At 38.3% G+C, this 26,897-nt stretch overlaps 1 protein-coding gene across 1 annotated transcript; it reads right to left on the reverse strand.

Moving 5' to 3' along the window:
• Positions 1 to 899: 899 nt before the first annotated feature.
• On the reverse strand, positions 900 to 26,794 carry LOC130431949 (collagen alpha-6(VI) chain). Its single transcript, XM_056761167.1, is given in 41 exon segments — positions 900 to 1,832; positions 2,002 to 2,043; positions 2,180 to 2,350; positions 2,499 to 2,656; positions 3,721 to 3,808; positions 4,200 to 4,853; positions 5,963 to 6,038; positions 6,154 to 6,650; positions 6,999 to 7,010; positions 7,107 to 7,143; positions 7,252 to 7,287; positions 7,952 to 8,014; positions 8,180 to 8,242; positions 8,325 to 8,360; positions 8,486 to 8,536; positions 9,000 to 9,062; positions 9,159 to 9,221; positions 9,333 to 9,395; positions 9,494 to 9,559; positions 9,642 to 9,677; positions 9,916 to 9,969; positions 10,536 to 10,601; positions 10,703 to 10,765; positions 10,869 to 10,922; positions 12,275 to 12,319; positions 12,968 to 12,994; positions 13,285 to 13,356; positions 13,630 to 13,683; positions 14,207 to 14,299; positions 15,357 to 15,493; positions 15,667 to 15,745; positions 16,806 to 17,149; positions 17,432 to 18,019; positions 18,925 to 19,503; positions 19,605 to 19,674; positions 19,676 to 20,157; positions 21,672 to 22,241; positions 22,867 to 23,481; positions 23,575 to 24,150; positions 25,490 to 26,062; positions 26,145 to 26,794. Coding segments are annotated over 41 exon segments (8,205 nt in total). The 5' UTR covers positions 26,734 to 26,794; the 3' UTR covers positions 900 to 1,632.
• Between the last annotated feature and the right edge of the window lie 103 nt (positions 26,795 to 26,897).

Consider the following 26,897-nt stretch of genomic DNA (forward strand, 5'->3'; position numbering starts at 1 on the left):
AACTCTCAACCAGGGCTGAACATCTCAGATCAGCAATAACATCATGAGGGATTCTGACCAGCCGGTGGTCCTCTGTAAATTTACTGAATTTATCCTGATGGGACTATCAGTGATGGCCAATTACTATAATTTATGGGAATCTGATGACTAAACCACACTTTGTTCTCAATTTGACTGTCACCTTTTCAACATTCTCCTGGACACAATGTCATTAAATCTGATGGAACTGAAAAATGTATTTTCTTGTGTTTGTGCCACAAGTGTGCATACAAATGTTTAGAGCGCAAGGACTCCCTCTGCTGGCACACATTTAAAATGTATTTTTTTAATTCACCTCCCCAGATATGCATAAACATCATGATTTTGGCTTCCTAAAACACTTTGGAGAATCAAACTACCTGTATCATTATGAAGGTGAATTTAGTTTACTGAAAATTAAAAGTTATTTTTCTTAAATAAGATATTAGAGGGGATTTTGCCTTAATTGGGAGAGGACAGTAGAGAACAGACATGAAAGCGTTGGGCTGAGAGATCACAGAGCGGGATTGGCAAAGGACCGTTGAGATGGCAAGCGAACCCGGGTTTAAGGCATGCTAACCAAAGGGCAATCGGCACAGACTAAAACAAAATAAATAATCTTTTACAGCAACATAAAAAAAAAAAAAAACGACAAAAGGATTTTTGACAAGATTGCTAAAGAATGAACAAAAATAAACAAAAACTAATTTATGATATTAATTCAGTAAAAACAAAATTATAATAACTCTGCTATGAAGTCTTGTGTTACCGAGAGACAAATGAATTAGCGACTTAATACTTGTGCATTCCAGATTTATTTATGTTTTTTTCATAAGTCGTACTGTGAAACAAATATTGAGCAGGAATGTGTGTAACCAGGATTGTGTGTATGATACACAAAGTATACAGTACATCAGAAGTCCACTTTTTCTTTACCAAAGGGTTTTTATTCCTCAAAAAGAAAACACAATGGCCAACCCAAAACCAAGGGAGTTCAAGTTTTACAAACGAGATACAAATAAGAATTTCACTAACATCAATGTAACCAAAGTAGCATTATAGGCTAAAGATACATTTTTTTGAGTTTGTTTGACTGAAATACAGTGAACTGCACACAGAGATGGCAAACGTTGACTAATATGGCCACTGGTTCTAAGTCATTCTGGATAGTTTAAGTTTAAAGCACACCTGAGAGTTTAAAAGCACTCGCAGAACCAGTGACAAGAATTTGCTGTGATAACGCCAGGTTGGCCGAATAATTCTGTTTTGTTTACACTTAAAAATGATGTCATAAAAACATTTTGGCTGTATAGTTTCTGGAATGAACTCCTGTTCACAAAAAGTTATTAGGTAGTTATTAGGGTCCTTAGACTATAAAAAGGAAAGAATGGACCGGTTCTTTAAGGAACCTTTGACTGTTCCTTTGAGGAACTGAAAATGGTTCTGCTTTGTTGCACCATATTGACTTTTTCAAGAATTCTGCTAGCAGGTAATACATTAATAATCAAACAAACATTCGTGCCTTTGATAAAAAATCATCATTTAAATACACCATCTTCCCTAAGACGTCAATATGAATCAGGACGCTGTCCAATGCATTCCATTCATTAAATATCAGAGCTTAGACGTGTCAGCAGATGCTTCTCTGGACTTTAGACAGCCCATCTCACAGTCCTGGCGAGTATTAAATCTGTTGCCGTTCCCTTCGCAGCCGCTGTACCAGAAGCGAAGGCATTCACCGCTGTGGATGTTGAAGTACCACTTCACAGAATACTCCGAGCATCTTCCCGCATCATAATCAAGCTGGCAAACGTCTAACAACAGACAGAAAACACACACATGCTTTCAACCAGTACAGAATCACAAGCTTTATGTCTACAGATGTGAAAAAGAGTTGCACAACTCATGTATGGTATTACAGCCAGATCTACCAAATGCGGCTGTTGAGTCGTGTTTATAATGTGCTTTATCTGTATTATATACCCTCGTTTGGATTGGGATCATCCTGTGGGTGATTTTCCGATTCTGTGGGAGAAATCAGTCAAATGAAGCAAATCGTACACCGTTAAGATGAATAAATCCATAAACTATAAATGTTCATTTAGACAAAATACCAAATGTTATATCATTATTTACATGAATTGGTGAATAATCGACATACCTATGGATCCACACTCGCTGAAACACTCTGCCTCCGTCAAAAACCTGTTTTCATTTCCACCACAACCACCGTACCAGAATTGCAGGCAACTTCCGGTTTTCAGGTCATAGTGCCATCTGAGCTCATACGATGCACAAGCCAAACCCGTATCTCTCTTTAGAAAACATTGTGCTGTGGAAAAAACACCACCGAAAATATTCTACTGAACGCAAGTTTATAAGAGAAACAGCATTACATGCCAAGACAAACAGCTCGGGCATCCCGGTTTGCATGAGCAACACAGATCACAACACAAAAATGTGCTCTCATGTGAATTCACCTTGTTTGATCTCGTGAGGCTCAACTGGGTCCTCTTTGTGTTCCTCTGTGTGCTCTTCTGTAAACGTGTAGTCGTTTACAAACGATTCGGTGTATGTATAATCGTCTTCATCTTCCTCTTGAGCTACTTCTGTTTGGGGAAGGATGGGTATGACGTCTCTGAAACACACAGGATTTATTTCAGCAGAAAGTACTGTTTGCATCTTATCTCGCAAACAAAAACATCCTCTCATATGCTGAACTTTATGAGCCACGTTATATAGCACTGTCAATACCAGTTATTGATCATCTGAGATCAAGTTTTCCTATCTCAATATTCATTGAAATCTTGCTCCCTAACAATTAAACTCATGTACTCATTTTCGCTTACTAGATAGTATGGAAGTAGACGATTTCTGACACAGCGCATGTTTTTTCTGGTCGTAAACTAGGCCTGTTAAACGATTAATCACATACAGAATAAAAGTTTGTGTTAACATAAAATGCGTCTGTGTTCTGTGTATTATAATTCTGTTTTTATAAACACATATACTTTATATATTAGAAATATTTATATGTATTAATTTATATTCATTTACAATTTAAATTATATATAAACGTTTATTGATTTTTATCTTTTATTTTGTTCAATACATACATGTTTGTGTTTATAAATGCAGAATTATAATGCACAGACAGTACACAGACATTTATCATGGAACACAAACTTTTATTTTGGATGTGACTTATCCATTAATTGCTTAACAGACCTTTTTTAAACCATGATTAATGTTTGTAAGGGATCATAAGATATGTCTGTATTTTGACAAACGCAATTCAAAAATTACAAATGCCAACCGAGGAGGGTTTTCAAATCACATGTGCCGCTATAAATAAATCTGTAATTTTTTGTAAATCTATTTGTAAAGCGCTTTACACACTGCGTATTATTCCAAACTGCTAGTGACAGAGCTTTACAGGCTATGACATCACCACCTACACAACCATTGACTTTTTCCAGAAAGCCAGTACACAGTTCAAGTCGAAAAACAAGGGCATTTCTTTTAAATATCTGTTTGTTTGTTTTTATTATTTCATTAAAGCACAAAACCGAAGAACCTTTGCAGGGAAATTTTGGTGAAGAGGGTTCTACATGTTGTCAGATTGGCAGAAGAACAAAAACAAGACAGAGCATGTTTAGAGATAATTTAATAACAGAAGCGTACATCTGGTAAATGACTAACCTCTCCATGGATTGTCCAAACTCTACGGTTCTCGGCTGAAAAGCATCACATTCACGGGCCGGAGCATCAGATCGAGGAATGGGCTCTCCTGCACAACAACAGCACAGACACACAAAATTGAAGACAATGGGTTAGATAAAGAAAGTATTACTCAAAATAAAAACTCATCATTTATTCTCTCTATATGTGGTTGTAAATCTGTACGTGAGTCTTTCTTCAGTGTAACACAAAAGAAGATATTTTGAGAAATGTCTCCGTGGTTTTGTGTTCATACAATGGAAGACAATGGGGTTCAGCGTTGTTTGGTTATCAACGTTCTTTAAAATATCTCCCGTTGTACTCTGCAGAAGAAAGAAACTCACACAGGTTTGAAATGACGAGAGTCAATTCTAATGTTTATGTTTAGGTGAACTGTTGTTCGCGTCTCTTTTCAAACAACGGACAAATGATGACATAAGAATATGGATGCTGCTTCTTACTGTTCAGCAGGTGTAGAAAGGCTTTGATGAAGCGTCCGGCATACTCTCGATCTCTCTGTCTGGCAGATCCCAGGAACACAAGCCTTTGCTCCAGAGGAACGCTGGTCAGCTTCTCCATCTGTCTCCAGTCGAATGTCTGTCCCGCCATGACGATAAATAAAACAACATTCTGACACTTACACAGTTTAGACACATAGTCAAGCTGAGCTTTGTCCAAGTGCTCTTGGCCAAAAACGGCCACGATCATTTGGTTCTTCCGTGGTCTCTCGGCTTTCAGGAGAACGTTTGTGATCATCCATTCTAAAGCGAACTCGACACGGGATGCCCCGCCCACTTGCTTCACCGTATCTGTTATGAGTCTCTTCATCACGCTGCTATTTTTAAATGCAGTGAAGCCGAACTCTTCGTGGATATAAGAGGAGCCGTATGAGGAGCTCTGTTGGTAGACGGACACTCTGGTTTTGCCATCGGCGACGTTCGGCTCGCTGCTCACATCAACAGAATCCAACAGAGAAAGTGTGAGTTCCTTCACGGTGAGATGCTGTTGAGGGCTCAGGTTATCAGAGGCGTCCATTAACACAGACAGATCCATATCTATCCGCAGGGGTTCTGGATTCAAATTGATGCCACAGGCTGGATTCGGGTTACAACGGTCTGAGGAATAAACATTGTTTACTTTGATGATTTGAGCAACAATGTGTTAAAAAAAATCGCATCTCCTCATTGGAATAGTCAGAGAGAGACTTGATTTACAACTGATTTCTATTTAAGTTCGCTGAAGAGGAAGCAACGCAATAGGGCTGTTAAACGATTAATCTTGATTAATCGCATCCAGAATAAAAGTTTGTGTTTATATAATATATCTTTTGACGTATTAAAAAACTAAATCTCCTCATTGGAAGTGTCAGAGAGACTTGATTTACAACTGATTTCAATTTAAGTTTGCTGATGAGGAAGTAATGCAATAGGGCAGTTAAACTATTAATCGTGATTAATCGCATCCAGAATAAAAGTTTTTGTTTACACAGACATATATTACGTAAAAGCACACTTTTTAATACAAATACCATTGTTGAACTATGGTTACTGTAGCAAAATCATAATTCATTTGTGGTTTCTATGGTTTTACTATAGTAAGCATGGGTTTTGTGGTACCTTTTCATAAGGGATATCAGCAAAAAAATCCTGGCCTTCATTTTTAAACATAGTAAGGAAAATTGTAAAGCCAGTAAAAGAATATAAGACATTTAATATTAATAGAGCTCTTAAAAAAAATACCTGAATAAAACCATTGACTCTTTGCGTTAAAAAAACAGCACTCTAAAATAAAGTGTTTTGATTGAATGCTTAAAAATAATCATACAGCTTTTTTAACGGTTTTGGGTATTTGGGTAAAATTAAGGTTTTCTTTTTCATTCTGTGACCTACTGAACTTCTATATTTTCTGCCAATAAGTGTAAATGAAAGTGAAAGCTGGTAAAAATAACAAAAAAGGGTTTTCAAACAAGTTTAACATTAAAACAAGTATATCAATTTTCAAACAAAACCACAGTAATTATTTTACATGCATTTAAATGCATTTCACAGGTTTAATGTGCCTTGGCTCTCAGTCTTTTATGTTGCTGTTTGGTTTCTGCTCTTGTTAAAATACAACCAACATTGGAATGAAACAATAAATGTAAAATCTAAGTAAATGCAAATGTGTAGTGCTTTCTTCAGTTTTCCAAAGCTGTATATATTGACGTGTTTGCACTGGAGCTTACCGAAACAAATGACGCACTGTTTAATACGACTGACTCCCTCTCCATCAACCACGATGAAGCTTCTGGTGTCATCAACCTGAAACAAACATTCCAGAGTTCAGCTGCAGTGCCCTCATGCTCCACAAGAGAGCTCTCTCCCCATCACCCAGACGTAACATCATGAGTCCACAAATATTTGTCTCCAGAGTTACCTGAACAGCCAGCTGCACATCCTTGGCCGGTTGTAAGGCGACGACTCCCAGACCGATGTCTGCAGCCTTGAACTCCAGCATGGCTGTTTTAATGCTGGACGCATCTTCTGACAGCCCGTTGGTGAAGAACACGGCCACTTTTCTCATGAGCCGTCCCTCTCGAACGCGTTTGAAGACGTTCCGCGCAACGAAGTGCATGGCCTGTCCCATTTCTCTGATTTTCGTGGTTCTCTTTAGAGGAATCATGCTCACGGCCTCCAGCAGGAGTTTCTTCTGACGGTGATCTGAGAAGCGGATCAGGTACTTGGACTCGCTGCTGTAGGAGATCACGGACACGCGAGCCCCCCACGGACAGGTGGTCTCAGCAATGGAAATGTCCTCAAGTAAGGAGAGGGTGGCGGCTCGCATCTGCTCGAAGACCTGAGCGGTGATGCCGGCCGACATGTCCAGAGCGATCACCAGTTCTGTGGGGTACGCTGGACACTGACCTCCATTAGCTGAAAACAACATAAAAGGACATAAAATTACAAATCAGAAAGCTTTTATTTTGTTTAAATTCAAAGAAATTTTCTTAATGCAAAATACTGTAGTACACCACTATAGTATTAACCAAAGTAAACTGATAAACTCTACTTCAGATAATCTATATGAAGAACTATAATATCTCAGCATTTAACTAGTTTAGTAAATATTAAAGTATGCAACACAGTATTTTCACCATTCACATAGGCCGTGAGGTGACAGACTTTCAGTTGTAATAAACCTCAGATGTTTTTGAGGTCACGATAGCCTTTATTCTAGATAAGTGATATTGGTGAATGAGGCATAAAAAAGTACTTCCATACCTGCACAGCAAGCTGTTGAGATGAAAGACAAAAAAGATTCAACGTCAAAACAGAAGATGCTTCCGTCATTTTATCTTGAATCATATTGTACTGTAAATCTAAACTCACCACAGTTGTTGCGGATGTTCTCGACCAGTTCACATTCCTTAACACGGAGAAGCCGAAGAACAAGTTAAACATATACAGCCGTGAGTAATTCATTAGTGTATAAATATGACATTATAGTTATGAATTTATAGTAATGTGTACTTACAGACATTACAATGGCTCCAGGCAATCCTCTATTGCCCTAAAAAAAAAATCTCATTACAAATCTGCACTTTCTTCGTTTTCAATGTTTTGTTGCTGTGTGGAATTCAATAAAAAAAAATGAATAATGATATGGACTGTACGGTTAATAAAAGAAATGCCTGATTTACCCAAGCCCATGAGGGTTTAATAATACTGTATAACAAATCAATAGAAATAATATTGCTGTTAAATCAGAAAAATGTATTCTGACAGGAATTACTTACTCTCTAGTTGTTCCAAATCTGTATACATTTCTTTGTTTGGTTGACCACAGAAATATAGTCTTTCTATAGTAGGCTTTGTGAGACATTTTTTATTTCACTTTTCCTAATGTTGACCCAATTGGTTCCATTGCTTACCCAACTTATAAGTCACTTTGGAATAAAGCGTCTGCTCAATGACTAAATGTAAATGTAAATATAGTCCAATGAATGCTTGTAACCAAACAGCTCATCGACTGCCATAAAAGGAAAAATGACAATTGTTGTCAAAAGTGCCCCAGAACTGTTTGCTGTCCTACATTCTTCAATATATCTTCTTTTGTGTTCAACAGTATTTTACTAAGAACAACTTGAAGGTGAATAAAGGATGACGGAATTCTTATTTTTGGGTAAACTATCACTTTAAATGAGATCATCTTTGTATTCATCAAAATGACTGACCCTGTGTCCATCCATTCCTCTTTCCCCGGGATCACCTGGAACACCTGAAGCACCAGCGTTCCCCTGATCAACAGATACATATCATTATCATCAATACGTTTCAAACATAGAGAAGCAACAAGTGAAAGAATGTGAATTCATATCATTTACAATCACACATAACATCCTTTTTTGATAGATAATAATTTCAAAGGAGAAATAAATAGGAAAAATTCAACTTTGTCGTACAGGTTTTCCTCGGTAGCCTTTGTGTCCTTTACTTGCGCCGGATCCTTTGGCACCATCCTCACCCTTATTATTAATAGAATATATCAATCGTTAGTCACGTATATAACATGTCTACAAAACAACTATGATCTGTGTTTTAACAAACCTGTAAACCCGGGACGCCGATGTATCCTGGCTTTCCCTACAAACACATTTCATTTGTGTTTTAATGAAATAAAACCTCACCAAACATCAAATGAATACACGTGAAATAGTTCAAGCATTTGAAGAACTGACATGTTCTCTTGTGTTATGAATGACAGGTACCTTGTTCCCTTTGGGTCCAGCCGGTCCAAATCCATCTATTCCATCCTGACCCTGTTTACATGAACACATGAAGCGAGAAGCTAAGGAACATCAAATCTGATGAAAACTCATTTTATCTTAAAGTCCCAGTGAAATAAAAAATGACATTTCTTACTTCTTCATGAAATATTTATAGTATCTTATCAATGTGGGTCATTTTCTTTTTACAATTCATGTACCCTCACAATCTCCAGTTAAAATTTATAAATGCACTTCCGCCCTGAAATGACTATCCATCTCAAATGACGTAAATTAGACGGCTTGGGCGGAGCATCGGTTAACTTCGCCCCTTCAACTCTCAGTCTGCTGACAGATTCATTTAAAATCATTGAAAGTTCTTACACATCCAATTGGCAGTGAAATACACAAGCCACGCCCACTCATTTTCTGTGAAAATCCTTTTAACTCGGAAATGTGTCAGAATACGGAAACAATCGCAACATCCGCTTCTCAGGGACATTAAAGCTTTACTGACCGGAGGTCCTTTGAATCCGTCAGGCCCCGGATCTCCTTTGATCCCCATATCACCGGGCACACCCTGAACACAGTAAACACACATGTGAAGTGCGAGCTCAGATGTGATCCACAAACATTACATGGCTGCAGTTTTACATTTGCAAAATAAGAGTCTTACCCTCGACCCTCTGCGTCCTGTCCTTCCCTTAGACCCTTGATCTCCAGACGGACCGGTCGGACCCTATGACACGTCATCATGCTGACATTAACACAACAACACATACAGTCTCCTTCATGGTTAATACATGGAAATTGAACATTGAAGAGAAGTGCATGGAGACTACTGACACACCTGAACTCCAGGTACACCTGGTTCACCTCTGTCTCCTGCGGTCCCGTTTCCACCATCTGCTCCCTGAGGCAGACGACAAAAAATGAAAACAATCCCCAGAGAATCAAATATTATTCTGTGATGCGAAATCGGTGAAATCTTTGTGTTTGTATAAATCTCACTGTTGGTCCAGTGTAACCCTGAGGTCCTCGCTGGCCCGGGTCACCTCTTTCATCTGATGTGACACCCTTCAACCACACAAACGCATTTATACATTTGGTAGAAAGCGTAGAATATCCACAAGCAGAATAGAACAGATGTATTACATACCGGAAGTCCCGGTGGGCCTCTTCTCCCAGGAGCACCCTATAAAAGATATTCAAAAAGATAAAGAGAAGTAAGTTCCTCGACCAAATAAAATTGTATACATTTTTTGGCTATTTAAGGCAATACTGAACATCATCACGCAGTTGACGCCAAAGGTCAGAAAATGCAATTTAAACACTCCCTTAGTTCTCGGAGAGATCCAGAAATGCAGTGTGATGTTGTATGTCGTTTTATTCTATTCTGTGAATATCATGTATAGCTACTCAGCATCACTCACAGAATCACCGCTATCTCCATTGTCACCCGGGGGTCCGGGAAGCCCCTCGGCACCCTGACAACAGAACACAATGAGGTCACATTTACATCATCGACAAACTCTGATTCTGTTTAACAAATCAACACTATTACATGTTAGCATCTCAGTGTTCCCTTTTTAATTTTTTTTTAATCATGATGCTTGTGTAACTGCCTGTGAAACTAACCTTGTTTCTAATGATTGATGATTTTAATACATTTTACGCAGAACTGCTTAAAGGCACAGATTCAACACGTCTAAACTTTTGACTGGTGGTATTTAAAGCTGACTATGAAGTGCTGTTGTCAGCCTGGTGCATCCGTGTGCTTTTTAAGTAAACACCGTCACATGTAAACATAAGTAAATATTTGTGTTTAAGGCCCTGCTGTGTAAACGTTAGCTTCAGAAACATAAATGTGTGATAAATCCTAGTTTAGACCATCCTTCAGAGCAGCTCTTGGTCTCACCATTTATCAGCGAAAAAAAATTTCATGACAAATTTTTCAGCTATGCGTTCACACAATCATACAGGAGGAATATAGTAACACAGCACGAGTCCAATGCAAACAAATCTTGTTAACATTTTCCAGAAGGCCTCTCACCGTGAGTCCCGCACCTCCTCTCTCGCCCTTCAGACCTGGAGTTCTGTTGTCTAGTCCTGGTGAGCCCTGTAACGTAAACACAGATTCATATTCAGACCAAGAATCTGAATCATATCAAGCTGTTTAGATTTCAGAGAGTGTGCTATAAACACACGGGACAGACTCACGGGATCTCCTCTCACACCACTGTGTCCTTTGGGTCCAGTAGAGCCCTTTAAACCCTTCATACCCTACAACACAGAGAAGAAAAACACGAGCTGAATCAGACACTTTCTTTATAGCGGCGTATGAAGGTAGAGCTGTTAAATGAAAACGATAGATGTGTGAAATTACAGCATTGCCTGGATCTCCTTCAGGTCCTGCAAGCCCTTGTAGACCTGTGTCGCCCTGCACACACATGAAATATACAGGCAAAGATTTAAATAGACTTGGCATGACGTTCATATGTCATTCACTGTAGCATCCCCTATGAACATACAGCCGCAGATTTAAAAATAAAATGTAATCATTTCTAGATGTATTGTGGTCATTTCAGTCCAGCGTCTTTTGAATTTCAACAAAATTAAACCTAAGGAGTGACATAAAGTCATCCGACAGCAAATGTGAAAGCATGACAAGACACATGAAAACTGATCAAAATCCAGGTTATCACATAAAAAAATATGTTTTTAACTTTTCCTATACATGTATAAATATGACTGTTGTATTGCTGAAAAGATCATCTGAACTTGTTTTCTTTGCCGTATGTGATGTCTGACAAAATTCAGAGCATCTTTTCTGTTATTTTCACCTGTTTCTCCGGTTTCATGATCTGTAATTAAACGCAAATATGATATTTTTACTTGAAATTTGGGAGATATATTATGTAAGATAATATATCCTGTAAATTACTTGGCCAAAATTGATGTGACCTAATTTTATAAATATTAATTTAACGGTCTGATAATCAGTTACATTAATAAATTATTTATCAAAATGATGTGCCTTAAGAAAAAATTTCTTACATGAATTGTATTTATTCACGCTCATGTGATTCCAAACCAGTATGAGTGTTTTTCTTCTCCACAGCACAAAATTAATATATTTTGAAGACTGCCGATGAGAATATTGAACCCCATTGACTTCCATTGAATGAACACAAAACCAGTGAGACATTTCTCAAAATATGGGCAGAATAAATGATGACGGGACTTTCATTTTTGGGTGAACTATCCTTTTAATATGATGTACTTTAATAGTCAAATCTAACAAAAAATGTATGTTTTTTTTCATGCTAAAATATATTTTCGGCAAAGGCACATTGCAATAATGCAAAAGTGTGTAAATAAATTAATTTAAGTTGAACAGTACATCAAAACACAGACCCATGAATGCAAATGCACAAGGCTCAGAGACAAGATCTGATTTCATGAAATGATTTTTGATTTTTTAACTTTCTGGTGTTCCTCAAGCCAGTTTAAAGCACAAAAAAGAGAAATTTCTAAAACATTAATGACTGCAACGTGATGCCTTAGCAACAAAACTGCCAAATGTCATAGAAGAACCATTTATGGTTCCACAAACAACCATATCTTTCATACTTTTTATAATCAAAAGAACCTGTTTGCTTTTGCAAAACAAAATGTTTCTCTATGGAACCAAATGGTTCTTCTATGGCATCGGAGAACATTTTGAAGCACCCTTTCTTACAGCATCATCACTGTAATAGTGTTGTTATACAGAGATAATAAAGATGTGACCTGTTCTCCATCCACTCCATCGAGACCGTCCTCCCCATCTCCTCCCTGTTAAACACAGGTCAACAGGTCAAACACACATTCACACATGTTTGTATGAGTTGGCAACAAGCACCGAATGTCTTCTCTTGTTTATCAGCCTAAAATTAACAAAACTGTAGAAAGAATAACATCTGTCTTCACAAAATGACCTTTGACTACACTGCAAAAACCATTGAACACATCTGTCTTGTTTTATCCCTGTTTTAAGAAAGCAAGATAGATTCGCACAGTTAAGATATATTTTCAAAATTTTCAATTAATATATACAGTAAATGTGTGCAGTGCAACGAAACAAAAACTCAAAATGCATTCTCTGTTAAGCCTTAGGAGTGAATTTCAGTGTGCATTTCTGTTTTATCTGCTAACCTTCTGCAATACACTAAGCAGGCGTGAAATGTGCTGAAATAAACAGAATTATATCAAAGAGATGGATCTAACCAGCTTTTTTCGTAATTTCGCTAGTGAATAAATGCATTCTTAGTTCTTGCAATTTCAAAGATTAATCATACCAATTTTTACTTGACAAATTATTATAAATTACACTGATAAAGAACATGACTTTTGCTGTGTTAAACTATAGCAAACCCTTTTATGAAAGAACAGAATCAACTCTTGATTTCTAAAATGTAAATCGAGTTAAAACTCATCACTCACTTTATTTCCAGCGTAGCCTCGCTGACCCTGTTAAAAAAAAGACAATAAAACAGGATTTCTGTATTCAGCACAAGTTAAGAACACATCTCATGTGGTTTTACTCTCCTCATATACAGTAGAGTAATATTCAGTGAAATATTATGTGCATAAGCTGACATAAACAGAAATTTAGATTTCAGCCATGCCGGTAGGCACTGTAGGTGGTTAGGCATGTATGATTTAACTTGCTTCAGACATACTAACATGCACACTATGATAAATCCAGAAATTCAGTGAGCACAAGATGCATTATTGATGATAAATCACCATGGCTTTACCTTGACTCCTCTGTTGCCAGGGCAACCGTTGTGTCCCTGAGTTCCATTCAACCCCGGCGGTCCTCGCTCACCCTGCCGGAAAGCAGACGGAAGAGACTATTTATCTAAAGCATATACATGAAGCATCTGTTCTCAAACATGCTCATCCTGCCTCTATATCATCATCGACACGTCGCTATGGCCGAGGTCAAAGGGCACGGATATAAATGTGACATAAAACGGTTAAACCTCATACCTGCTGTACACCCACCTCTGAAAAAACGAAGTTGTGGGAAATGATATACATTCACATGATTTGTAAACATTATAGGCTGTTAAACATCAACTTTGATCAGATAGACGTACCATAACACCCTCATCTCCAGGAAATCCAGGATATCCCATCTCACCCGGGAGGCCCTATGCAAGAGAAATATTAATGCAAATTTGACAAAGATGTTTTTAACACGATCCCGCCGTCTCCTAAGGTACCTCATATTGTTCAAAGCATGTTTCACTATTAAATGATTTATGGATTAAAGTTCTTTGTCACTACGACGGATTTCCGTCAGTTGCAGGGTTCCTGCATGTCCTTCATGTCTGTAAGATTTATTTAAAATACGGTGCCATTGTTTTGTCTCAAGATGCACACCACCAGTATTTTTATCCGAGGCATTTTAATAAAAGTGACTTAAATATACTAATTTAACTAAGGCCTAGTCCTGGTTTAAGATAAGAATTGACTGTTGTGCCTGTAAGAGATGAATGGGGGATTGTCCTAGAAGAAATCTGTCAACAAAATTAATTCAAAGCTCCACAATATGACTTTTTGTGTTATGATGATCTTTCAGATTAATTTTAGGAGTACCGGTCATGGTCTTGACACAAACCATAAAGATATGTTCTACTGTAGCATGTCTCACACCATGACATTGATTCTTACCTTTTGAGCCGGGCGACCAGGGGGTCCTCGTGGTCCAGATATACCAGTGCATGAACACGGAACATCACAGCATTCTCTAAGAGCAACTGATTCCTGACAGGAGACAAAAACACAAGGTGTGTGGGTCTGTTTATTCCTTTTAACAGCACATCTCAAAAAAAATGTATGCCTTTGAAAGTGCTCCGTCACTGTATATTTTCAGTGTACAATGTTCTGATAATTGAATTTTTTTTTAAAGCACATCTCAAGATGGAACAGTGATAAACCTACAAAAAATAACCACTCAGTGAGGTTGTCGAAATAAACTTGATTTTAAAAGGGAAACGTTTAAATGCATCTGCCATTTTTATTGTGTATTGTTCCATCAATTAGCAGGTCATTCATAGCTTTTTTACACTCAACATGTTATTGCTTTCTCAGAGTTGTCTGTTGTGTATAAACTTTCTCATTTTCTCTTTTCTCACTTTCTAGTTAGGACCCAGAAAACATCCGCACAACTTTTCATTTGTCAATCATTTCATCTATAAGAATTAATCATTGAAATATTACGCTCTAAAAAAAGTTGAGTCAACTAAAAATAATGAGGCAACCTATCACAAGCACTCAACAAACAAAAACTGAAGCTTAAAAATTCCATTGTTGTAACAATATAGTCAAGTTTACCCAATGAACAACAGAATAATATCAGAACAAAATACTTTCTGACGCATTTTTGGTAAACTTGAGAATCTAAGTCCAGTCAACAAAACAATCTTTGCTAGAAACATGTTTAGGTAAAAAAATCATTTGACTCCTTTAACTAAAAATGTTAAAGTTACTTATTTGTCTTTGTAGGGCGAGCATTTTCTAAGTTGAATTTTTTAGTGTAGGATCTCATCTATGAGTTTTATTTCTTATAGGATGCTAATAGGATGTATGGACATACAGAAAAAAAACATATATAACAAAAATGTGTCCGTTTAATATTTTGGAATCAACACGAGACAAATCTATTCTGCATTATATAGTGAAGGGGTTTGACTTTCAGATGGTAAGAATAGATCTCATGCAGATGATAAAAGCAAAATAAGTGTAAACCCAGATCAGTGCTAGCGAATACTACAGACTGCTCGGCTGGTTTGAAGTAAACAGCTCTTATTTTGATACTTACAATCTGTTTCATCAGAGCGTTGCCTACATTCAGCATGTTAATGGACAGTGGCTGCGTGTAGTCGAATCCTCGGCCAAACTCCAGGTGGTGAAAATCAACGACTCCCTCCAAAGACACGATCAACAGCGAGCTGACCCCTGGAGTATAACACACATAACATTACTTCATCAACTAATTTAACCTTTAACCTTGGATTTCTTCACTTTTTTTCACCCCAAAAAACGAGGAAAAACATAATCGCAGCATAAATCACAATTATTAACCCACATATAAACTGTGTCTTACATCCGGCGTGTTCAACGGCACTCACCACTGTTTTTGAGTTTCTCCGAACTCGCCATCAAACGCTCAATAGTGTCGTCCAACCCATCTGTGAAGACTATCAACACCTACAGCATTCAAAAACATACAATCAGTGTCGGGAGTAAGTTATTAGAAACTGTAATTTAATTGCTTTTCCTTTGGCAAAATCAAAGTAAGAGATTACTCAAAATGTTCTGTAATTTAGTTACAGTTACTTCTGATGTAATCAAACTAATTACTGTGTGTAATATATGTATGCTATAGTGGAATAGACATCAAAATACAAAGTCTGACTTTAAGATCTGTTTTTTAATGTATAATTCTCACATTTGTAAAACTTCGGTCGGTTAATAATACCACTTTATGTAGTTTTATATTATTTATTTGAATGAATTAAAATAGCTGTTTCATGTCTCTCCTTGAATCACTTAACTAATCAAGATTCATGTAGGATATAGAAAGTAATTAGTAATACTTTGTAGAGTAATTTGTAGAGTAATCTAATTACATAAATATATAATTAGTAACCAGTCTTTCACGTTCCATTACTTAGTAACTTAGACCAACACTGCATACATTTCAACAAAACAGGACTGTATCCTTATTAAAATGTGTGTTTACAAAAGCTAAAATTGTCACTAGTCTTCGTTTCCAAATAGGAAACATTGTGTTCAGTGTCTTCACCTGTCTTCGTCTCTTAGTGGAATTATATTAATATTACTTAAAAAAATTCTTACAACTTATAAAAAAAAGCAACTTAAAAGCAAACATTGCACAAATACGACATCACTTTTGACCACGACTATAGTGTGTGTTCAACTTATAAGAATTGGTGTAATATATTGTTTATTTTCGGTGGTCATACTAAATATATAAAAATATTGAAATAAATATGAAAATTCTGTCATCATTTACAAACCCTCTTGTCATTTAAAACCTGTACAAATTTCATTTGCAAGAAAGTCAGTAACCAAACAGATCTCAACAGGAGTCAATGGGGGATAAGATCTGTTTGGCTACTTACATTCTTCCAAATATCAGCAGAACAAATACATTTATAATAAATAACCTGAGGGTGTGTAAATATATTATATTCAATAGAAATACAATATTCGGTTGAACTATTCCTTTAATGTCATGTCCTACCTTCACTTTAGCAGTGGACCGGACAAACTTTTCTCTGAAGGAATCCAAGAGGAACGTATTGAAGGCCAGAGGAACGGCGGGTCGCAGTAACAGCACCTTCCTGGCCACATCATCATTGTACTTCTCAAAGTCAAAATCCTCCAGAACTCTGTCATCCTGACCCGAAACAATCCTGTACCCTATTTTAGTGTCGATTTTGTCGGCGGTGACGCAGCACAGATCCGGCATCACGGAGACGCTGACAAGTGCTGCTCGGACCAGCGGCTCAACATGAGGTCTTAACAGAGGCTGTGTGGTCGCCCGTCTGGACACGTCAAACCCGATTCCAATGTCAATATTGCAATCTATGCAAACAAAATTTAAAAACTTAGGCTAATTGGGCATTTAAGTCACACTTAAAGATGTTTGAAAGCCACCGCATCAAATAACAAAACCAAGGGTCATGTGTAAAGAAAATGTTTTCTTTTCAGAGGCATTTGTGCATGCATTTGGATTTGATATTGACATGATTTTATTGAATCATTCAAGACAAGTTCCACTAATATTTGGTAAACAAGAAAATCTTTCTTTTACTTCAAAAGACCAAAAAATACATTCCTAAATAAAAATACATTCCAACTACTTACCCCTTGGGTCGATGGATTGTTGGGGGCGGCAAAGCAAACTCAACACTTTCTTTATGGTAGTCTTCAGCTTAAGGCTTTCGAAGGTCTCGATCAAGACCCGATCGGGTGTTCCGGCTATCTCGAGCAACTCAGATTTTCTTATATCTTTTCCAACCCCAATAACAGTGATTTCAATCTTCATGGCTCTGAGATCAGCCAAGGCTTCCAAGTCCTTGTCATCATTAGCCTCTCCATCTGTGATGAGCAGTAGATTCTGCGAGACTCCCTCAGCGATTCTGGATCCATGCTTTGAGGTGAAGTATTCCTTTATACGTCTTAGGGCCATCCATGTGCTCGTACCCTGTTTTCTTTGTTTGATATCTTCAATACCCGCATTTACACCTGCTAAGTTACTGTAGGTGTTCAAGTAAAAGTGGTCCAGGAAAATATCGCTGAATTGGGCGACACTCACTTGCCATTTGTCTGGAGCAATATCGAGCTCTTTCACGATGCCAAACATTGTTTGTTTGACTACAACCCAACTTGGAGGCTTGATAGATTCTGATCCATCGATAAGAAATACAAGGTCTCCCATCTCTTTCTCACAAACTGTAAAGAAAAAAAACATTAGGACTTGACAAACTATATGAATAGAACACTCTCGGGGAGCTATTTTGAAACATTAAAGCTACTGTTTTGTTAGCTACAGGTTATAAACAACATGTCCAAGTACATATAAGCTATATTTAAAGGTGCAATACGTCACTTTTTTGGTTAGAAATAAATTCTAGTACACTAAATGATGTTGTCTCTACTGTCTCTACACCATATTTAGATCTGCAATTAAATAATAATTTCTGTCTTCTAAAATAGAAATTTAACCTTAAAATAATGATTTTTAATTTAAACTATAACCTGCAATTTCATTTTTTAAACAGAGATGGCGATAGAGAGGCAAAGGTTCAAACTGCAGCTTAAATAAGAGCTCTATATCTTTAAATGAATGATACTCATTTGAAAACAATAGAACTAAAAATTTAACCTAGATGTACTTCTGTATCAAAAACTACTTTTTTATTTAAATGTATGAAATCAGGGTGACAACGAAGAAAGCCTGTTATTCAATGATAAACCCTGATTAAACGCATTCTGAATAAAAGCTTGTGTTTGAAAACTATATATTTGTGCACTGTGTACATTATTTTGTATTTATAAGCATACATTTGTATATTTAATGTATATATTTAAGAAAAATCTAAAAATGTATAAATATTATACAAATAACTTAAATTCTATGTAAATATATTAATATTTACAAGCAAATATTTCCTAAATATATACGTACATTTTTTAATAAATAACAAATAAGCAGAGTGCACAAACATATATTATGGAAACACAAACTTTTATTCTGGATGCAAATAATCGTAGAAACATCTTAATTAAAAAAAATCCTAAAACAAATGCATTGCATTGCCACAGGATGGTGTGTTTGAATGAGAAATGAGAATCACCTGGTTTAGTGAGATTGCAGAGCTCACGCGTGATTTGTTGTTGAAGTCCGGTCAGTCCTTGATAGTCGTTCACATAGAGAACTTTTCCTTTGCTTCCCTCTGCAATTGTTCTTAGCTCCGCCTCCTGGGCTCCTGCCGCACCAATAGCAAAGAGGTTGACTTCCGAATTTGCCAGTAAGTCATTCCATTTCTCCAGACCGGTGGGATCGTCCATCTGTCCATCTGTGATCAGAAAGAGCACCTGTGGGACATTTTTTGCACGTCGTCCCCCGTGATCCTGGCTAAAGTAGGTCAACGCATACCTCAGGGCCTGAGCCGTGTTTCTGCTTCCCCCCGATGCTTTGATATTCGAGACGGCTCTTTCAACATCGGCCTGTTTGTAGTATTGGTTAAGTGTGAACTCTGAATCAGGGGTGCTGGAGTAGACGATCGAGCCAAAGCGCACCCGCTTTTCTCCGATTTCAGACATGCGGACCACATTTGACATGAAGGTTTTCATTTCCAGGAAGCCAATTTTATTGGGAGTACCAGCGGCATCCAGAAGAAAGATGACATCCATCAGTTCAGGTCTCTTGCATTCTGCAAAAATACAGGTATAATGTACGAATAGAGATAATGAACATTTTAAATGGGTAGTTTTAATAGGAATAAAGATGACAGTACATATTGTCTTTGCTTACCCGTGCTACAGATCTTCAGAAGGACATCGCTGCCTAATTTATCCAGAGACTCAAAGTCTCCTTCGAAAAAAAACTCTTTCTTGAGACCCAGCAATCGCATGCAGCTCCAGCCGGTTTAAAGGCCCGATGCCAATGGAATAAATGTTAATACCGTTCTCTCTGAGGTCTTCAGCAGGTGTCCCTACCTCATCTTTACTGACTCCATTCGTAAGGACTATCAGGAACTTCAAAGCTTTGGGCCGCCCCCCACTCGACACGTCAAATATCTGCGAAACCTCTGTGAGGGCTTTTCCAGTGTATGTTTTTCCACTCATCTGTTTTATAGTTCTTATCTCCTGTATTATTTTTCTCCTATCGTCAAAAGCGTCTAATAAAAACTCATTTTTTGTGTTTGTGCTGTACTGAACAACAGCAACTCGCTCTTTGTCTGGACCGATTGCAAAGTTTTCGACCATAAACTCCAACAGATCCTTGGTCTTGTTGAAGTCCTCGGGGGCAGTACCTTCAGAGCCATCGATGAGAAAGACGACATCTGCCAGAAGACCTTCGCATGCTGAAGAAAATGTCAGAAACATTAATAAATAAATAGAAAATGTAGAAAACCAGGTGTCTTCCTACCTATCCCAGAACAAACTACTGGATGACAAGCAGTCTGGCTTCAAAACAAACCACTCCACTGAGACTGCACTGATATCGGTCACAGAAGCACTGTGGATAGCCTAGGCACAATCTAAATCCTCAGTCCTCATTCTGCTTGACTTATCTACAGCGTTTGACACTGCCAATCACCAGATACTGCTAGCAACCCTGTCATCTCCAGGAATCTCCTCTCCGCTGGATCAAATCCTACCTCTCCAGCAGATCCTTAAGGTTGTCATAGAGGGGCTCGCTGTCCACTGCTCACCACATGATCACTGGGGACCCTCAGGGATCGGTGCATGGACCGCTGCTTTTTTCCATCTACATGACATCCTTGGGACCCATCATACGGCACACGGCTTCTCGTATCACTGTTATGCTGACGACACCCAGATCTACATCTCGTTTCACCCAGACGATAGCACTGTAGCAGCTCGCATTACAGCCTGGCTAGAAGACATCTCAGCTTGAATGAAAGAGCATCACCTCCAGCTGAACCCTGCCAAGACAGAACTACTAGTGTTTCCGGCAAACCCCACTGTGCAACATGATCTCAACACCCAACTTGGCAATACAACAATACTCCTTCCAAAACAGCCAGGAACCTCGGAGTCATTCTTTATCAACAGCTGTCCTTCAATGATCACATTGCAAAGACATCGCGGTCATGCCGATATGCCTTATTCAACATTAGAAAGGTTAGACCTTATCTCACTGAGCATGCGGCACAAGTCCTTGTCAGGGCCATTTAATCTCAAGGTTGGAATATCATGCTCTTCTTGCTGGTCTTACTGCAAAGACTATCAAACAACTCGAGGTGGTTCAGAAAGCACCACGCCTCGTCTTCCAACAACCCAAAAGGGCTCATGTGACACCCCTTTTTATCTCTCTCCACTGGCTACCGGTTGAAGCCCGTATCAGATTCAATTGACTAATGCTTGCCTACAGGACTATCACTGGATCTGCACCAGCATACCTACACCCCATCAAGAACCCTGCGTTCAGAAAACGAGCGGCATCTTGTATTGCCTTCTCATAGGTGAAGTAAATCGCTTTCTAGCAGATTCTGCTTCACAACTCCTTCCTGGTGGAACATTCTTCATTACTCGGTCCGGTCAACCACCTCTCTCACAACATTCAAAAAACAACTTAAAATCTTTCTCTTCTGTGAATACTTGACAGACAAAAAAAAACACTAAACCTCTATCTTTCTCTCAACAGGTAGTGGTCTAGCTTTTGTTGAAGCTAGTAACTTTTATAAGCAACTATTGTACTATTGCTCCTGTGTGACATATCGCTTATTGAACTCTTTGTAAGTTGCTGTGAATAAAAGCATCTGCTAAATGACTAAATGTAAATGTAGATAAACATAATAAAAAAAAGCTAAAATATTGTTCAGAAATGCACATTGATCGAAATATCTCTCACCTTTAACAGAACATATTTCTTTAAGGATTTCTTTCCTGATGTGCTTGAGGAAATCATAGTTTTGAACATAAAATGTTCTTTTCTTGCTGCCGGATATTACCTCCAGCTCAGACATAGATGCATCTTTCACACCTATGGCGTAAATGGTGACGTTCATGTTCCTCAGCACCTCAGCATGGTCCTTCACTGGCGTCCCCCTGTCTTCTGACTTGCCATCTGTGATGACGATCAAAAGCTCGCGAACCTTCTTCTCTCTTGTGTGTGCGGCATCCTTGAACAGCGGAATCATTTCCAGCAATCCCAAATCGGTCCTGGTGCCGCCTCCGTCCATGATAAGACCTTTCACCGCCTGCTGGACGGCAGTTTTTGTGCTGTACTTGTTCAATCGGAAAGACACGCTCGCTCGGCTCGCAAACTTCACAACACCAATGCGCACCTTATCCGGCGCAATCTCGAACACTTCGAGGAATTCCATAATAAATTTCTTCATTTCATCAAAATCTTCGTAGGAAATACTTCCAGATTCATCCAGAAGAAAGTAGATGTCGGCTTCTGCTGTTAGCTTGCATCCTGGTATGAAACGAAACAAGATCGCAATTTAAAGAATTGGTTCAGAATTTTATTTTTATTATTTTTAAGAGGCAATAATTTTACTACTAAAGTTTCTAGTTACTAAAATTTTTTTTATGTATTTTATATATTTTCAGTATAATTTTTTTAATTGATTTATATATTCTATGCTTTATTTAAACATTTCTTATAAAACATGTATGTATAATATAAATGTGTAAATAAAGCATAGAATATATAAATAAATAAATAAAATGTATATTACAAATTAATGTCATATTATATATTGTTTGTTTATTCATTTTATTTATACATTCTGTTTCAATTATATATCATATATTTCTATTATAAATATGTGTATTATTATATACACATTAAATATATAAATAAAAAAGAATGAACAAGAATAATTAAACAATATATAATATGAAAATAGTAATATATAACTATTTTACATATTCCTCCTAGATTTTTTATGTTTGTAATGTTAAATTTGTTTTTTAAGATGCTTTGAAACATGAAAAACTGGAAAACTCTCCATAAACAAATCTAAATGAATGAATGTGGCTTGAATTTATAAAAACTTTTAAAACAGTTCGAACTTGAGTAAAAATACCCCACAAACCTTCCTCTACCGCGTTTAATCTCACAGGTATCACAGCATCTGCGACAGCATTGCACAGCGTTCTGGGTAAAATCTTCGCCAGTGAATTAAGCCCATCAAAGTGCTCCACATTAAACACAAACTTCCGGGCTGGGTACGATGCGATTTTTTTCAATTCAGATTCTTGTGTGTCTTTTATACCGAGAGCAAACACAGTGACGCCAGAACGCCGCAGCGCTGCCGCAGCGCTGGCCGCATCATCCGTGGATTTGCCATCAGTGATGACGATGGCCACCTGCTCAACGCCCTGGTCTCTTCTGCTGCCTCTCGCTTTGGTGAAAACCTTATCTTTGGCAAACGTGAGAGCGGCTCCGGTGTTTGTCTTGCCGCTGCCGTATGCGATGCTTTGAATGTAGCGCAGTATATCGTCCTTGTTCTCATAAGTGTTAAAGTAAATGTCAGCTCGAGGGACGTCGCTGTAGAGGATCAGCGCCACCTTAATTTTTCCTTTGCCCACATCCAGACCTATGATGGTGTTGTTCAGAAAGTTTCGCATAAGATGGAAGCTTCTGTATCTGATACTGCTGGACTGATCGACTATAAATGCAACATCTGCCACTACGTCCAACTTGCATTCTGTCAAAGAGAGAAAAACATATGTTGTTTGATTTCATGCACATGAATTCATTTATCTTGTAACACAATAAACAACAAGGATAGTGCACTTACCTTCTGTGACGACAGGTTCGTACGCCTTTTCAATACTGCTCTTGATCTTCTGCTGCACTTGAACAGCTGTATTACTATTTGTTATCCGGAAGCTGTTCCGTCGACTCGAGATATCCTCCATCTCATCCGGATCAGATTTAGGCAAACCAACTGCGAAAACTGTCACTGCGTCTTTTTTGATGGTGCGAGCTGCCTGGACGGTTTTGTCGTCTGATTGTCCCGCTGCGACGACTAACAGGAACTGTTTAAAGCCATCGGAGACGCGGCTCCCCGAAGCAGTGGTGAGGAAATGTTTGCGAGCGTATTCAATGGCATTACCAATTTTGCGCTGACCCGTGGGCTTCAGCTGAAGGTTCCGGGCGTGGGTCACCATCTCAGCTCTGGACTTGTCAGTATTGAGCAAGAATTCTTCTGTGACGTTTTCGCTGAACTGAGCCAAGCCGATGCGATTGAAATCCTTACCGGTGCTCAGCTGGTTGATCAATCTCGGCAGAAAATTCTTTATTAAAACTGAGTCTTGTTTAGTTGCTAAACTATCAACCAGTATGAAGAGATCAGCAAATTTGGGGACAAAACCTTGAAGAAAAAGGATATAATGGAATAAAACGTTTAATATCTCATCATATTTAACTAAATAACTTGGCTATCAGAGTAACGAAAGCATTGAAGCGCCGATATTCATCATTTTTTCCTTATGGGATTTTAGGAAAGTTTTCGATTTCCATTATGTTTACATTTAGTAAGGCTGTATGTCTGAATAGAAAATGTCCTATAAAAAGTACAATAGTACCACGTGTTCCCATTAACCGGGTTTAGCGGTTATTGAACTCAATAGTAAGCTAGTGTAAAATGTAACCTAACTATACTTTTTTTTGTACTATAGAAGGCTTAAGAAGACATAAACAATGCTGGTCCAACACTGGTCCAAAATAACTTCCTGTATATGTTTGAACTAACTTGTCAATGAGTTGGACAAATGACGTAGTATTTCTGTGCTCGAACTACGCCCCTAGGGTTCGTATGGGTTTGGGAAAGTTTTTTTCGAACATGAAATTCCCATACATAACAACTTTTCTTAGACCCTTATTGGATAATTCTCTTGGAAAAGCACGCCCACGCATGAACCAGCGAGAGCGGGAGAAAGAGCACGTCCATTCGTTTGTTCACTGCTTTTTAGTGAGGAATGTTATATAAACTTTGCAGATCGTTTAAAACTGATAGATGGAGCGGTCCCAGCGCTAAAATATGCCGGACAGGAACCGCACGCGGCAAGTGGAACTGAGTCATATGTCTGTTTTTTGTTGGCAATAGGCGTGTATGTACATAATGTAAGCGACACAAACTTATAGTGAACAACAGTTATGCAGCTCATGCTGTAGTTCCCTCCGCAGCCTTCAGAGCCTGTTTTTCAGAAATAATCGTACAGCTGTATCTGTATTTTATAAATGTAATCAAACTAAATACTCTTTGAAGATACAAAGTATGCAGTACTACTCTCTATAGGTACTCAAGGATAATATGAGATTGTCAGAAACTGAATGTGTTACCTCCACTGTAATAAATGAATCAAAAATGTCAAATGAATATGTTTAAGATTAAACTATGTAACAAAGACAAAAAATGTAATACAAAAATTAAAAAGGAAGTTCTTCTGGACCAGTGTTTACATTTTGGCTCTATATGACAATATTTGACCCCTTGAGTTTATAGTTGGGGGACTTTTGTCTTTATGAAGCTATTTTTGTCTATCCACATAAAACACAGTTTAATATTTATACAATTCATTGCAAATCAATACAATTATTAGGATTAGCCTAGGATATAACATGAAATAAATGTGTTTAAAATAAATAAATGTAGGATATATTATAATTAAATAAATGTACTCTATATTATACCACGTAAACGTATTTACCCATCAACTGTTCACTGATGGTAAAGCAGAGTTTGTTGCGCAGACTCTCTTGCAGACCCTGCAGTTCCTGATAGCTGTCGATACTGAACATGAACTCCTCATGCGGGCTGTTAGCGATGGCACGCAGTTTTGAGATGTTGCCCTTTCCCACTTTGATGATAAAGATGGAAACTCCCTGATTTCGTAACTTCTGAGCAGGTTCCTCCATGGAGTCACGTGATTCACCGTCGGTGATGACTATGGCGATCCGAGGGACATTATTCCTTGCCAGTTTGAAATAATTCTCTTGAACAAAAGTGAGAGCCTGACCGGTATTGGTTCCTCCTTTCCGGTAGATGAGGTTGTCCAGTTTTTGGTGCAGGTCTTTCTTGTCTACGTAGTCACCGAGGAGAAACTCTGGGTACGGCTGGTCACTGAACTGAATGAGTCCCAGTCTTACCTTGTCCACTCGAAGGTTGAATTTGTCCACAACGGCATGAAGGAACTTTCTCACTTCCGCAAAGTGTTTTTCGCCGATGCTACCGGATGAGTCCACGAGGACCACTACATCCGCCTGAGCCGTCTCATTGCAGTCTATCATAGAGTTTAGGGTTAGTACTTATTTTGTTTTATCACAATATAACATTAAATCCTGTGTATAAACAAATAGACTTACCTTTGGTTGTCACTGAGACCTCTACAGTAGTACACAATTCATGAATGATACTCTGAGAGATTCCCTGCAGAGCCGCGAAGTCCGAGACGCTGTAGACGTGTTGATCGTACGGCTTGTTGGCGATCTGTCTCAGCAAGGTCTCGTCTGCATCTTTGATCCCGATGGCGTACAACTTGATCCCTCTTTCTCTGAGCTTCTGAGCGTGCAGTTCCACCTCATCCTGCGAGTTTCCATCCGTGATGACGATGGCAATCTGAGGAACGTTGGCCTGTGTGCGACTTCCGGCCTCCGGGACGAAAAGATTGTTTAGCAGGAACTCCAAACCCAGGCCAGTATGAGTGCCGCCGGTTTTATAACGCAAATTCTTGATGTAGTTGAGAATGTCCTCTTTGTTCTGGTAAGCATTGAGTAAAAACTCTGTGCGAGGTGTGTTGCTGTACTGGACCAGACCGAGGCGCACTTTGTCGGGGGCGACTTCGAAGATGCTAACTAGTGAGGAAAGGAATTCACGAATTGTTTGAAAGTTTTCCAGCCCGATGCTGAACGAGCCGTCAACCAGGAACACAATGTCAGCCACGGCCTCCTGCATACATACTGAGAGAAAAAAAACATGACTTTAGATTAGGGTTGGGAACGGTTTTCGTGCGATGCGTGGCGGCACCCCACAGATTCGGGTTTAATATATTTTTTCATATTTCATTAATTTTTGGATGTTTCTAAGCCCTCATTGGACTATTTGAATGTTATTGAAAT

Source organism: Triplophysa dalaica, chromosome 11, assembly GCF_015846415.1.
Source record: "Triplophysa dalaica isolate WHDGS20190420 chromosome 11, ASM1584641v1, whole genome shotgun sequence".
NCBI lineage: Eukaryota > Metazoa > Chordata > Actinopteri > Cypriniformes > Nemacheilidae > Triplophysa > Triplophysa dalaica.